The sequence below is a fragment of the Ischnura elegans genome, chromosome 5 (assembly GCF_921293095.1).
Source record: "Ischnura elegans chromosome 5, ioIscEleg1.1, whole genome shotgun sequence".
Classification (NCBI taxonomy): Eukaryota; Metazoa; Arthropoda; class Insecta; order Odonata; family Coenagrionidae; genus Ischnura; species Ischnura elegans.
The window spans coordinates 74,306,020-74,319,988 of NC_060250.1; the positions used below are offsets into that span (position 1 = coordinate 74,306,020).

General features: G+C 33.5%; 1 protein-coding gene across 5 annotated transcripts in view; it reads left to right on the forward strand.

Annotated features, from left to right (window-relative positions):
- LOC124159054 (ATP-binding cassette sub-family C member 5-like) overlaps window positions 1-13,969 on the forward strand; it is a 47,592-nt gene extending 33,623 nt beyond the window's left edge. For 2 of the 5 annotated variants that reach the window (XM_046534555.1, XM_046534556.1), the window contains exons 22-29: window positions 1,170-1,356; window positions 1,448-1,537; window positions 2,063-2,285; window positions 2,596-2,755; window positions 2,961-3,039; window positions 3,674-3,787; window positions 7,939-8,103; window positions 8,996-12,653. In XM_046534555.1, coding sequence (XP_046390511.1) covers window positions 1,170-1,356; window positions 1,448-1,537; window positions 2,063-2,285; window positions 2,596-2,755; window positions 2,961-3,039; window positions 3,674-3,787; window positions 7,939-8,103; window positions 8,996-9,100 — 1,123 coding nt within the window. In that variant the 3' untranslated portion in view covers window positions 9,101-12,653. Of the gene's footprint in view, window positions 1-1,169; window positions 1,357-1,447; window positions 1,538-2,062; window positions 2,286-2,595; window positions 2,756-2,960; window positions 3,040-3,673; window positions 3,788-7,938; window positions 8,104-8,995; window positions 12,654-12,848; window positions 13,854-13,884 lie in introns of those variants that run through there. The other 3 variants (XM_046534559.1, XM_046534558.1, XM_046534557.1) reach the window with 3 other exon arrangements.

Sequence of the window (13,969 nt, forward strand, 5' to 3'; positions counted from 1 at the left end):
TGTCCAATAGGGTCTTCAACTTGAAAAATAAAATCAGGGATTAGAAAATTAAAATCCTTTTCAAATTCATCTACATAATTCCAAAAAATTATAGTTTCCTTTTGGGCTTATTCCAATTCTCAATTAACTAGTTCCAGTTATGTTGCAGAAATATGTTTGGTATCACCTTATTCTTTAGCTAGGCTATTACTATTGATTTTTACATTCATCATGGCCTCAAAAGGCAATCAGGCTCTTTCTAAAGATTTTATTTTTACCTCCATGCATGTGGGACACCTGCTGGTCAAGGTGTAACCATATATGTTTATAACTTCATCTATTTTCAAGGAAGATCCTTAGTAGGTGATAACTCCTGGAATAGGTATTTTATCCATGTGAGCAATTGGATATGGTGTTAGCTCATTGAATGAGAGAATTTAGGGTTTTCCTGCATGCAGAGGTGTGATGATGAATATAGCTTTTCGAATATAAGTTCTCATTGGTTTGTGGTATTCACTATGCTGGAGTGAGCATTCCTTTTTATGCTCTATCAAAATGTGAAGTAATGAAAGGCGGCTTCTAAATTCCTTTTTCATGATAATGGAAGTATATGACATTACGTATTCATGTGTACTTCAGATTATTCAAAAGTTTCCCATGTGGCAGAACCATTCATATTGCCCCTTGCCCACACCCATGGTGACTTAAAAACTTTAACTTCTAAATTCACTGGTAGTTCTTTATATATGCTGCCTTAAAAAATGGAGCCTGATATGATTTTATAAACCTGGACAGCAGTAAAAAGCTGAGCACAACTTCCTGAATACAATTTTGCCAAAAAAAATATATATTGCTTCAAAAATTTACATGTGTATGTTTGTTCGTTCACTAAACCTTGGAAACATAAATTATGCATGGCATTTTAAAATGGTACGTAGTATATGTTGATTGTACATATGTATTTCCAAAATTTTCTTTAAGGTGTTATACATACAGAATTCTTCTATCTGTATTCAGAGATGTATAAAAGGACAAAGACTTGCCTTTTTTGAGGTTTTGAGATTACATATTTTGTTTCTTCAGAGGATTTGTTTTATCTTAATTGTAGCTCATTTCTTAGTTTAAAAATCTTGGTGATAAGTTGATGCTAATTTTTGGTGTAAATTTATGAATTAATTTTTCTCTTTCAGGTTTTGTGCACGATTGAACCACACTCTTGCCTCTGATTTCATGTTCCGTTCTTCTATCCGATGGTTCACTTTTAGAATGGACATGATAGCTGTTGCTACTGTCACATTAATTAGTCTCATAGTTGTATTACTTCGAAGCTCTGTATCCTCTGCACAAGCTGGGCTGGCCCTTTCTTGTGTCTTTGGTGTGAGTTCCCTTCATATTTTCACTAAAAATCTTTTTGACGTAATTATTTATTTTCTCTTAATTCTCTTATAACGTTCTTTAAAATTTTTAGGTGAGTACTTTTGTGCCTTATGTGATGCAGTTGAAGTCTGAAATGCAAGCACGCTTCACATCTGTGGAAAGAATTTTGGAGTATGCTGAGGTATGCATGCATTCCATGGGAATGTCCAATTAGATTAATGAGAAATGTCCAATTAGATGTCCCTAGATACTCCTTACATAAGTTATTACTGGATTTTATCTGTTTCTGATAAATTATGATAAGCGCTAGCTGACTCAACTGTTAGAAAAGCTATGGAAAAGTTATTGAATAACAGCTCTACTTTGAATGAATCTCCGATCCATTTCGAATAAAGAGCTTGTATTCTGAAGGAATTTACAAAAATAGGAAGTCAACAATACGAGGATATTAAACATGTAGAGGTTTTACTGTATCTAAATTTTGAAATTTATGGATCGAATCCTACATTTGGTCACTGTAAATAATATTGGAAACATTCATCCATTTATTGTACTAAACGTATGACATTGATTTCCTTGCAAACGTTATGGTGGGTTGCTTAATACATACATAAAATATTCCCTTAATGACAGTCTTTTATATTTAGAACTTCGTAGCAATTTGTGACCAATTTTCTGTGGAATGATTTTTCATCTTTGCATGCAGGAGTTGGAAGAAGAAGAAAATGTTATCATGGACCCTGAAGATAAAGGTTGTACTCCTGAGGATGTTGTCATTGTCCCTCCTATGGACTGGCCTCAAAATGGTGACATTGAATTCAATAATGTCCAGCTTCGGCATCGTCCAAATTTGCCCCTTGTTCTCTTCGGGATCAATGCCAAAATTGCTGGAGGAGAAAAGGTGGGAGTTGTAGGAAGGACAGGTGCAGGTGAGATAAAATTTTGATTAATGTAACAATACAATTATCATGCTAGTTTTTTTTCTTCCCAATGGGTTGTTTCTTTCCTTCACAAGGATAAGAAAGGTCTCTATTTGTTAAGGGGGGTGTGTGTGTTCATTGTCCAAGATTAGGACTTGCTTGGCCATGTTGCTACATTGGCAACTATATGGTACTAAGAAGCATTTGGACTCAGGGTTGAGTAAAATTATATTGAAGAGAACTTTATCCTCTGGAAATATCCGTGAAAAATTTATTGCTTGAAAATTTACAAAAAATTCTTAAATTCCTCTTTTTATAGGAAAATCTTCCCTGCTGGGTGCCTTGCTTAGGTTGGTCAAATTGAGTGCAGGAAATATAAAAATTGATGGTATTGATGTTTCCAAAGTGTGTCTTCATAAATTGCGCTCTACGATTGCTATAATTCCCCAAGATCCTGTACTCTTCCATGGAACATTGAGGTAAGGCATTAACTGCTGTATGTGTTAGAAAAACATGCATATGATTGCGTAAACAACCACATCCCAGTTGGAGTATTGTCTCTAGTTTTTGGAAACTACTGTTCAATTAGGTTTGATGTATGTTTCATACTCTCATGTTATTAGTAGTAATCAGGTATGTATCTATTTATTTTCTCATCCTCATGTATCTTATTCACTTTGCTAGGTATAATCTTGATCCCTTCTCAGAGCATGCTGATGAATCAATATGGCAAGCATTAGAAAAGTCACATTTGAAGGATAAGGTAAATACTTGTATTTATTTTTGACCTGCATTAGAATCTTATTGCATTTGTTGGCATGCTGAAAATATGTTCTGCTTTTTTTTGTATTCATTTATCCGTAATAATTATTGGCAATAGGGGTCAACCATTGTCACATGTCGAAAGATATTTATGAATGAGAATAATCTGGGTAATTTGATTTTTTAAGCTTATTTATTGGTATTAGTTCTGTATTATTTCAGTGTTTCTTACTCTGTAAATATGTCTCAATCTCCCTTTACTTGTCTTTCTAATTTAATGAATTAAAAAACTCTAAATCTTAATCTTGTTGTATGCATAATTTGCTTTTTGCCTAAAATTCTGAAGATGTATGCATTTTGAAGTGAAAGAATGTTTGATTTTAAGAAATTTTTTCTGTGTTCACACCTGGTCAATGGCTTGCATTTAGAAATCCATTGTTTTAGATACAGTGTTGATCATAAAAAAAATCCATGTTTATTCATTCTCTCTCTACAAAGCTAAATGCCAACCGCTAAGTATTACATGTTTATTTTGAAAATTTAAAAACTATCCATTCTCTATTTTTTGACCAAATTGCCTACTAATAATATCATTAGCTGAATTAATGAAAACTTGCTAATATTTATTTTTTCAGGTTATGAAAGAGGACAAGCAGCTACTTATGGTGGTAGAATCTGATGGTGAAAATTTTTCTGTGGGAGAGAAGCAGTTAATCTGTTTGGCTAGAGCTCTACTCAGGAGAAATAAAGTATGTAAAGCATCAATACCTTTATCCTAGTTTTGCTGTATTAGTAGAGGTCTGTGAAATTCGTGAGACACGATATCGCGAAATAACGCAAAATTGGTAAATAAAAACGAAATTCCGTTTTTATTGCGATTGAAATTGTTTTTTTTTGCGATTTTAGATTAATTAGTGAAAAAATCATATGCAATGAGTCATAATCTATGTAAGCCTAAGCCTTCATTGTTTAACGCTGCCGATTTTCATTTTTTCTATCTCATTACGATTCCAAGGTCAATTGGCTTGTTTAGTCTCGTGTAGTATCGTGCACTGTAGCGATTTCTCTGCCAGAATTTGCCGTTAAATTTATCACTACCTCTCTCTTCGATTCCCATGCATCAATCCTGAAATAGTTAGAATGAGGCACTTTATCACCTGAAGAATTAGATATTATGAATGAAAAAGTGCTGAAATAAATTTAACGTGGCCGGGCCATTTGAACACACAGTCACTCAGTCAAAGAAATCAAAGGAGGATCTTGGAGTTGCTACTACTGAAGCATTTTTAAAGGCTTCATTTAGTTTTGAGAAACTTGACAATCCAAAAATTCTGGAATGTCTCTCGAAGTATACACATATAAGGTAGTGGGGATTTGCTGTTTGCCAATAGTATTCACCAAGACTACATACTTGAACCATTCATATACCGTGAACCAATATAACTTGAACCATTTCTTTCATTTAGTTTTATCAGAAATTTTGTACAATCGAAAGCGTGCTAAATGTTATGTAAAAATTTACTCTTATTTAAAATTAGTTTTCCAGTGAGGGAAGAAGGAAATCTAGCTTGATTTTCATTGCTTATGCAGAATACTAAGAAGGATCTTTAGTTCAGATTTATGATAATGATATTATGAATGAAAAAGTGCTGAAATATATAAGTATTATAATAAGTGCTGATAAGTATTCATGAAACATGTACCATAAAATAAACACCTATAAACGTGGAAAAATTGTAGCATTGTAATAACACCGCCAAGATTTTCTATAACACCGAAATCACATGGTTTTAAAATGAATTTTAGCAAAAAATAAAACCATTTTCACGGACCTCTGTATTAGTATTTCATATAATGTCAGGGTTCCCACTCAACCGTGAAAACCTTAAAACCGTGAATTAGCCGTGAATTTTGTCTACCGTGAAAAAACCTGGAAAAAGCCTTGAATTTCGTTCTAAAACCTTAAAAATCTCTCAATCTTGATAATAATACCTTCCCAGAAATTTTCAACTTCGTTCGTAGCGAGCGCACTTCTATTCATTGTGGGGAGCATCGTCTCATGGGTCAGAAAAGTGTGGGAACGAATGTTCCCTGAAGAAAAAAAAACATCTTTCCCCAGCACAGGCCTTTTCTCTCCCCCCTCCTGAAATATGACACCACTTCTCATCAGCTTGTTTACTTTCCTCGACTGCCTTGGTTTCCCCTCCCTCGGTCACTGCTTAGTCCCCCTTCTACCCAATTAGGCTTCCCACTGGCTGCAGCGACCACTTTCGAAACTAAATCTAGATGGCCTTGTATCGAAAAATTTGAACGTTTATTCAACACCCTCAATCCTGTGATAGGAAGATCGCTAACCTTTAGGGCAAAAAATTTGATGGTGCAGTCATATGGTCACGCTTCGTCATATGGTCACGCAGTATGCTCTGCGTTCCCCCGTACGAGATAGCATCAGTTCCGAACTTCACCTCGTACGAGTGGTTCCCTACTTTCCAGGGTGGCTGGACTTCGAACCACCGAGTGTTTTCCATGTGGGTTTAATAAAGTCAGGTTTCATTTTCACTAGTTTAATTTTATTCGTCTTCGGACCATGGCCCCTCCGAAGAAACTATTGAGAACTTTAAGAGTTGGACTGAAAATAATTGAACATGAAGAAAAGAATCCGGGCTAGATGCGCGTGAATATTGCAGAGCACCTTGGGTTGTCCGCTAGCACATGACGGTGGAGGTGGGGGTAGAGTGAGCTACCTGGAGAAAACAAGTAGAGATATGAAGGCGAAGATCCAGATGAGTGTGCCACTGACGATTAACGCAACATTGTTCACGCTTTACACACTACCTCAATTATATTAAAAATATATTCATTAGACAGGAACAATTCAAGTAATAGACTATTTTTGGCCTTCGTGATCCATCTCACAACCAGTCACTGCGCCGGCGAATGCGGTTGTTTTAGGCACAACATGCACATTGTTCTCGTGAATACGTGTACTGGAAATGGTGTTTGATGGATAAGAATTTTTACATCAGACTGAAATCCATAATAGCAGTGTAAATGCCGAGTGGAGAGCAAACATTTTTTTAGTGAGGTGGCGTCTTCCTTCAGAATTTTGAAAGATATATGGGTCGAGTCAACAATATGACCTATGTGTCTTGATAAAGTACTACTATTCCTGTTATTATGTAAAATATTGTTTGAAACCTATAATGAATATCTTAATTACTCGCCAAAATCCTGCGTTTCCTGGGACATAGGCAACCTATCAAAAAAATAAAGCATTGATCGTTTTTCCTCATTCATTTTATAATCGTATCGTTATTAGGAAGGAAAAATTTTCACCTAGTGGAGTTCCAAAAGAGGAGGGTAGTCTTAGAATCGTGTTCGTCTTAGATGCGTGCTAACACGGTGTATGAAATTGTTTTTCTATTTATTATGTTCTATAAACAATTTTCATAAAATATTTTCCGTTAAATAAGAAAGAATCAATTTATTATATTCTATAAACAATTTAAATAAAATATTTTCCGTTAAATAAGAAAGATTGGGGTGGGGGAAATTCGGTTACTGTGCAGTAATAGCAACGTGCGCAAAAAACAATCTCTCGGCGAGGAATTAAAACATGAAAAAAAACGTGAAAACCTGAAAAATAACCGTGAAAACCTGGAAAAAGCCGTGAATTTCATTATTCAGGTAGAGTGGGAACCCTGAATGTAGAGATGGCAATTTTGTAGTTGCAATTTTTCCATTTTGAAAATGCTAAAACATTTTGTGACCTCATGGTAATTAAAAGTCCAACGTAGTATAGTTGTAATCCTATGGTATCCTTCAGGTCAGTTGTGTTCATCTACATCTACATAATACCCCGCAAGCCGCCTAAAAGGCATGTGGTAGGGGGTGTCAGGACACCAGCCATTTAAAGATAAAAAAAATAGAGTGCTCTAACGAAGTTGGGACTAGCATTTATTAAAGTCCTTCATGGTTCAGGGGAAAAATAAATTCCCATATCTATCCATCTGGCAAAACATCTCTCTTAATTTATCGCTTCTATCGGACCTGGAAATATAGTGTGGCTCTAATATTATGTTCTCTGTTAATATCAAAGGTGTCAAATCTATTGTTGAAACGAGGTTGTCATCAGCTAGTGACGATTGATGCTAGAATTGATGGTGGAATTTGTTATGGGACCCATGGTATTTACATAGTATATAGTTGACTCGTAGAAGTTGCCCAGAATCATGGATATTGGAGTTTACTGAGCCCTGAATCAATGGTAGTCCTTTATGGTATGAGATGTCTCAGTGGCAAATATCTTGTGATGGATTATTCACCATATATCAGTCTAACATTTTTAAAAGAAGCCAACTATGTACATACATATATAATTAGTGAGGGGTGAATTTTGTTAAATTTTGATCCAGAGAACTTTCTTAAAATATTTCTCCTGCTACTCTGACTTAAGGAAGATGAGAAAAAAACTTGATTCAATTGACTGTATAGCAGGCATTTTTTTCTAATTATGAAAATATGGTCCCAAATTAAAAATTTTATTTTCAATCAATTTACTTCAAGTGCTACCTTTAATTTTTAACTTCTTGATTATTGTAATTTTAAAAGTATTGTAAATTTTATATTGATTTCTGAAATCAAATTTACTAGGTATGATTTTCAAATACCCACTTTTTTCATTTTTGTGAAGTTTTTCCGCTCCAACGTGTCGTGATTCAATGGAGGATAGGTATAGATAGCTCGAGAATGTTTGTTGAACCATATTACATTGAATGTTCTACCTTTGTCTTCGTATTTATTCTTATTATGAATTATTTCTGCATGAGACATTTTCATGCAGAAATAATGTAATATATTACTTTGTATTCATTCAAGTTTATTACATTTTTTGTGCCAGATTTTATTGCTCGACGAAGCCACAGCATCAGTGGACTTAGAGACTGATTCCTTGATTCAGAACACTGTCCGTGAGGAGTTCTCATCTTGTACAGTAATTACCATTGCTCATCGAATCCACACAATAACTTCTTATGATCGAGTTATGGTTTTAGATGCTGGCAAGGTAATTTTTATTGTTTCTCTTTGCAGAAATTCTAATTTTTTGTATTTTAATGTGCATGTTAACTGCAATTGCTCATCCCTACTTCTTGCTCCCTATCTGCTATTACTTCCTCCTCAAAATTTTATCTTTTCTGTTAATTCTTAACTATAAGTTCAGTGGAGCCATATTTTCTAAGTTAATCAAATCATGATGGTTTCAGTTTTCAAACAACCTTTTGTAAAAGATATTTATTTTAAACTGTGATGTTGGATGGACATATGTGTTTAAGAACTCAGAAATCAATGGCTCTGTAGTACAGTTTGGTACAAATTAATAACACAACTTACTTATGATCTATGATGTGTGCATGTACCCATTTTTTGGTAGGATATTGTACGTAACAGAGATATATGTATGTTGGCATGAGGGAATCAGGTTGAGGGGAACTAGAATCTGAATCCCTCATTATCTTGTCATATATCTCTGTTACATACAATCCTCCAAAACTGTAATTTCTATATATCTATGAAATTATATTTCCATAAATATATGAATTCCAAACTGTAATTTGCTAAGTACCATTTTATACATGTGCCTTTTGTATTGCCATATGTATTGTTTGACTACTTAACAGTCAACAGTATTACCTAAAGTCAGTATTTTTTCAGCAATGAATGTCGGTGCATACTGTTCCAAATCAATATGAATGAATGAAATACATATGAATTTACAATTTAAAAAACCGTTGAGGACCATAGGTTCCTGAGTTATTTTAGACCATAACATCACCATTTATACTCTATGAAAACAAAGAAATTATATTAAATGTTAATGCTTTCTCACAAAATGTTTACTTTCTATGTGGTAACTTACCTGAACATGACTCAATCTAGTCATTTTTCTCCTTCCTCAGGTGGTAGAATTTGATAAGCCTGAGGCATTGATGATTAGGCCTGACTCTCAATTTCACCAAATGATGGAAGCTGCTGGAATCTCAACCTTTTCAACTGTGAATTAAACAAAGTCCCATTTCCCCAGGTTATTTCCTCATTCAATTTTCAAAATGGTTATGATTTTTGTACCTGATTTTACTTTTTGAGTTACCAGGATGTCTATGTTTGAACAGAAATGTTGTAAATTAGTAATTGGATGTTGATTTTGATTGCCCACTTAAGTCTCCAGAAGTATTTTTGTAAGCAGTATTAGTTTTGTGTATCTATATCTAAATATTTAGTAAATCAAGATCTTGATTATTTATTCTTGTTATATTATGTAAGTTATATTTGTACTTTCTTGAGTACTTAACAAGTTTTACTTAAGAATGGCTTGGGCAATTGATAGCTGGCCTTTTTTCCTTGAATTCCTTGTAGTATATGTCCTAGTATCTTTTGATGTAGCATTGCAAATAGAAAGTTGTTGTTGAATGATGTTCAAGAAAACGTTTTTTTTTCTGATAAGGAAGAGGTTGTGATCAGTTTAGAAAGGCTTTTCTGAGTACAAACTTATGTTTTAATGGTTTTCCTTGAGAAATTAGGTCCCTTATGATCTTATGTAGTTGTATTAGAAGATCATGATTACAGTTCTTTCTGTCAATTTTTTTTCATAATCATGAATTATAAAATATTTTCGAAAATTTAGGTGCAATTTTTTGAAATCAAGTTTTTAATTTATTGATTTTATATTTGTAATTTTCTCATTGATTTCTTTGGCGTCAATAGTATTATCATATTTGGAAATAAGAGTACTTGGATTGAGCTTCATTCTTGTGAGAAGAGTATTAATGAGTTCACCTCCATATTTAAACCATGATTATTTTAAGTTATCAGTTAACGTTTTGTATACTTCAATCTTGAACCAAATAATGTGGAGTTTGGCATAGTATTAACTCCACTAGAGCTCATTTGCACTCATGCTGCTTATATCTTTATGCTCTCTTAATGTGTAAGTGCCATTGAAAGCTATTTTTATGAAACCCTAGCTGTGGAAAATATTTTGAAACACTATTTTTCCAATACATACATATATGTTTTGCCGCTTTATGAGCTTTAAATTGGCACACAATTGAGTTCCATATCTTTCTTGAATATTTTCTTGAAAAGAGTATTTTTCATAATGTTCAAAAAAGTCACTGATTGGTGAGGTGCCTCCTTTATATGTATTCTTTTATCCAAACATGATTCCTTGTAAAAGATCATTCAAATCACCACTCTTTGCTGACTTAATTTTATGGAATAGTTTCGTCTATGTGGAGCTTATAATGAGTGAAAAGAAGTGTAGTGCTTAAGAATTTTCTTAACTTAATACTTTAAGTAATATTTTTTTATTATTTTTGCGTACCTATTTGTCATGTCCCTTTTTTCAAATCTGTTTCATTTTTTAATCTACGTTATCTCCTTCTTTGCCATAATTTATTTGAGCATTAAAAGAAATAAAAATGGAGGATATGCTAGGATGCATAGAGTAAAACCCCCTTTTTACGTTCATCAACAGGCCTTTATGAAAATATTGTGAAAAATGGTACTAAAATGTAGGAAAATTTGGATAGAGTAATTTCTTGATGAGATACAATAATAACATTGGGAAATATCTGACTGACTGTGACTTTTGGGGTGCCAAAACTGTGTATCATTACAATTTATCTTATCAGAGAGTGATTAATTAGTGCTGAGAAACTTATATTTAAGTATTTGCTCAATTTTTGTGCTTTTTTTGTTTTTTCATTCGATGATGTTTTACTTGCAAGTGTTTGGGTGTATTGTAATGCAATGTTTTGCTATCTAATATTTATTTGGAAGAAGCTTGTTTACCAAAGGAGGGCAATTGTAGGTAGAATCAGCAGTTGAGTCATGCTTCGTTTCATTTTCTGCCTATAATGTCCTGAAAATTTTGCAAATTGCTTTTTAACAAATACTTTGTCTCAAAAATAAATTATTTATAGGATTAAATTTTATTATGACACAGGAATATATTAATTGGAGTTCAAATTTCATAGTCAGCTAATAAGTTAGTGATCATGAAGTTACTTTCAGTTTTAAAGCTACATGTACTCTTCTACCAAGTAAATTCTTGTATGGTCTGTTAAAGCTTGACATTTTTTCATGTAAAAACCTACTGACTTTAAAAATAGTGATGGAACATTTTTCAATCTGCAGGCCCCTTATGGTGCAGGAAGAATAGTTAGAGCAGGTAGGGAAGTCATCCTTACAAAGGAACGTCAATGCAGTTGCTATTGTTTTGACTGATTTGAATACCAAACTTTATTTTCTTTGTGGTATTCATAAGGTTTTTGTCTGAAGATTTTTTTCTTATTCATTTCTTGGGTGAATATACATGGTTCCCCTATCTAACTGAAGATCTTGCTATTCATTATGAATAGACTATTTTAATATTGGATACAATTTTTCTTTCCTAATTATCACACTGAATTTGCCAGTCACTCTTTTTTAGCATGTCCTGTCTTAATGTGACATAAGTACCCATGTTTACTTTGGTTTTTAAAAGTTCATGAATGAGCATTTTCGAAATTAAATTTAGTCCATAACTATGCTTGGAAATTTTTGTAGTTTTTCTCATACAAATGGCATTATGTTCTAATCATTTGTCATGGTTCTTTTAATTTTCTCCTGATTTAATAACTTGTCATTTAGTCACCTACTTAGTCCATTCAGGCCAGTGTTCAACATGCCCATGTCAAATCAATATGCCCAATAATATCAGGATGGTTACGCCTTATTACTTCCTTGTGTTGTGTACTTGTTATGGAAACCCTTGGGAGGTATTTGTCCTCTAGAGAAATTACATTCTAGAGAATTTAAGGGAGAAAATATTTTGATAAAATAAAAATGTTGCTTGTTCTTTATAATTGCAGTTATGTATTCAGTGCCTTACGGTAGATGTAATTGCATTGTTGAAGATGATGGCTTAAAGTGTATTCTGTGATCATGTGCCAGTGACTTATACCCGTCTGTCTAGGATTTCCTTCGTCAACTTCGGAAAAATGGAACTTATCTGGATTAATTGATTTCTCTTTGAGAAGCGTGGTTTCCAAAGAGTAACTGTATTGTTTACACTCTAGTCCAATAGCTTTGTTCCTATTTATGTTTTATTTCAAAAGCAGTCAGGTTAATGTCACTAATTTCAAGTAACTGTAATAGCAAAATAAGAGTCCTATATACTTTAAAACAACGGTTATCATTTCATGAAATCCAGTTCATTCATTGTCATCAGATGTATGTACATTTTTTGTACATGTTCACTCGTATTATGTTTCACTCTTCATATGAGGTTAATCACATATGTAAGGGTCACTGTGTTTCAAAATGATAATTTGTATTGAGGCAAAAGTTGAGTAGATGTCTGTGCAAAATATTTCAAAATAATTTAAGTTACTACATATTATAGTAATATATTGATGTGACAATTTACTGTTTTGACCTAAGATCTCAAATCTTGCTTTGAAGGAATAGAGTTTAATTTTTTTAATATTACTGCATTTGTGTCTGTCATTGCCTCAGAAACCGTTTTTAGTATTACTTTGTTTAAAGGTATTAAAACATGTTGTTCATTTGAAATTTGCTGGAATTTTTAATTAGAATAGTGTCACCTAATGTTTGTTGTCAGTGGCTACTGTCTTTCCATTAATTATCTACATTCGCATCGAAATTCTCTGAAATTAGTTATGCTTGTGGTTCTGTGGTTTAGTCAATTTCATGGAAAGTACATTTGTCAATGAAATTCCATTGTTGGTAACTTTCTTAATTTATTAGAAGGAGGTGATGAGAGCATTGGAGAAGAAAACCTTAAAAACGAAAGAGATTGAACCATGAAATATAGTTTTCTTCCATTTAAGTTACAGAGACAACAAATATTGCAACAAAATAACAAGTAAGTATGTATCTGAATTTAACTTTTTCTACTGGGTTATTTTTTTCTTATTTCATCTCCCAATGTCCATCAGGGAATAATTCTCAGGAGTATATGTCATTCTCATGGACTCTAACTGGAAGTGGCAGCCCTTGAATGTACTCTCACTAATTTTGACTTCAAGTACGCCAAGTACCTAAGAAATCTTTGTACTTTTTGGGTTTTAGAAAGTGAAGGCCATATTATGGCTGTGTTTTGTGATAGGTAAACCAAATTGATTGTGGTAATTTGTTATATGTGAGGTCTTATTGATTTATGCCATGTTTCTAATACATCCAAGCTCTGCATTGGTTAAAGAATTATTGATGACCTGAGCAGAATTCCAAAGATTGCAAAAATACCTGCATGCCATAGCATGTACTGGTGAGTTTACAGCCAGAAAGAATTTGCTAGTATTCTCTTCATCTAGAAGAAAACAGTGTTCTGTGAATGCATGAACTGTGTGTTATGAATCAGGCAGAGCTGCCCCTCCAATCAAGTCCTAGTAGAGATAATATTAATTTTGGCCACAAGGTGACTGTGCTTGTCACACTTGAGTTAATCCCCCCTTTATTAATAGCATATGTTTTTATAGGAATGTGACTGGAATGAGCTATAGTACCGAAATCGAGTATTTTTTACAAATTGTAGGAAGCAAAATTTAGCGATTATTTGAGCTGTCATAATGACTTAACTGGATTTTTTTACTTCAATTTTAACAGTAGTTACTGGCTATGGTTACCAATCTCTTGTGGCTTGTCTTGGTTGGTGCTAGTTGCTATTTCTACAAATAATTGTATTTATGGTGGGATGGTTTGACTAACCAGGTGAAGATGATCATCATGGAAATACGGCTTGAAAGTAGTGACCTGTGGAATTTTTCACTTTGTTGTGTTTTAGGAAATGGCCTACTGAGTGGAGTGCTTGGCAATGGATGGGCAAGTACAAGGCTCAATTCCTGGTGAAGACTTTGTACACTCCCCTT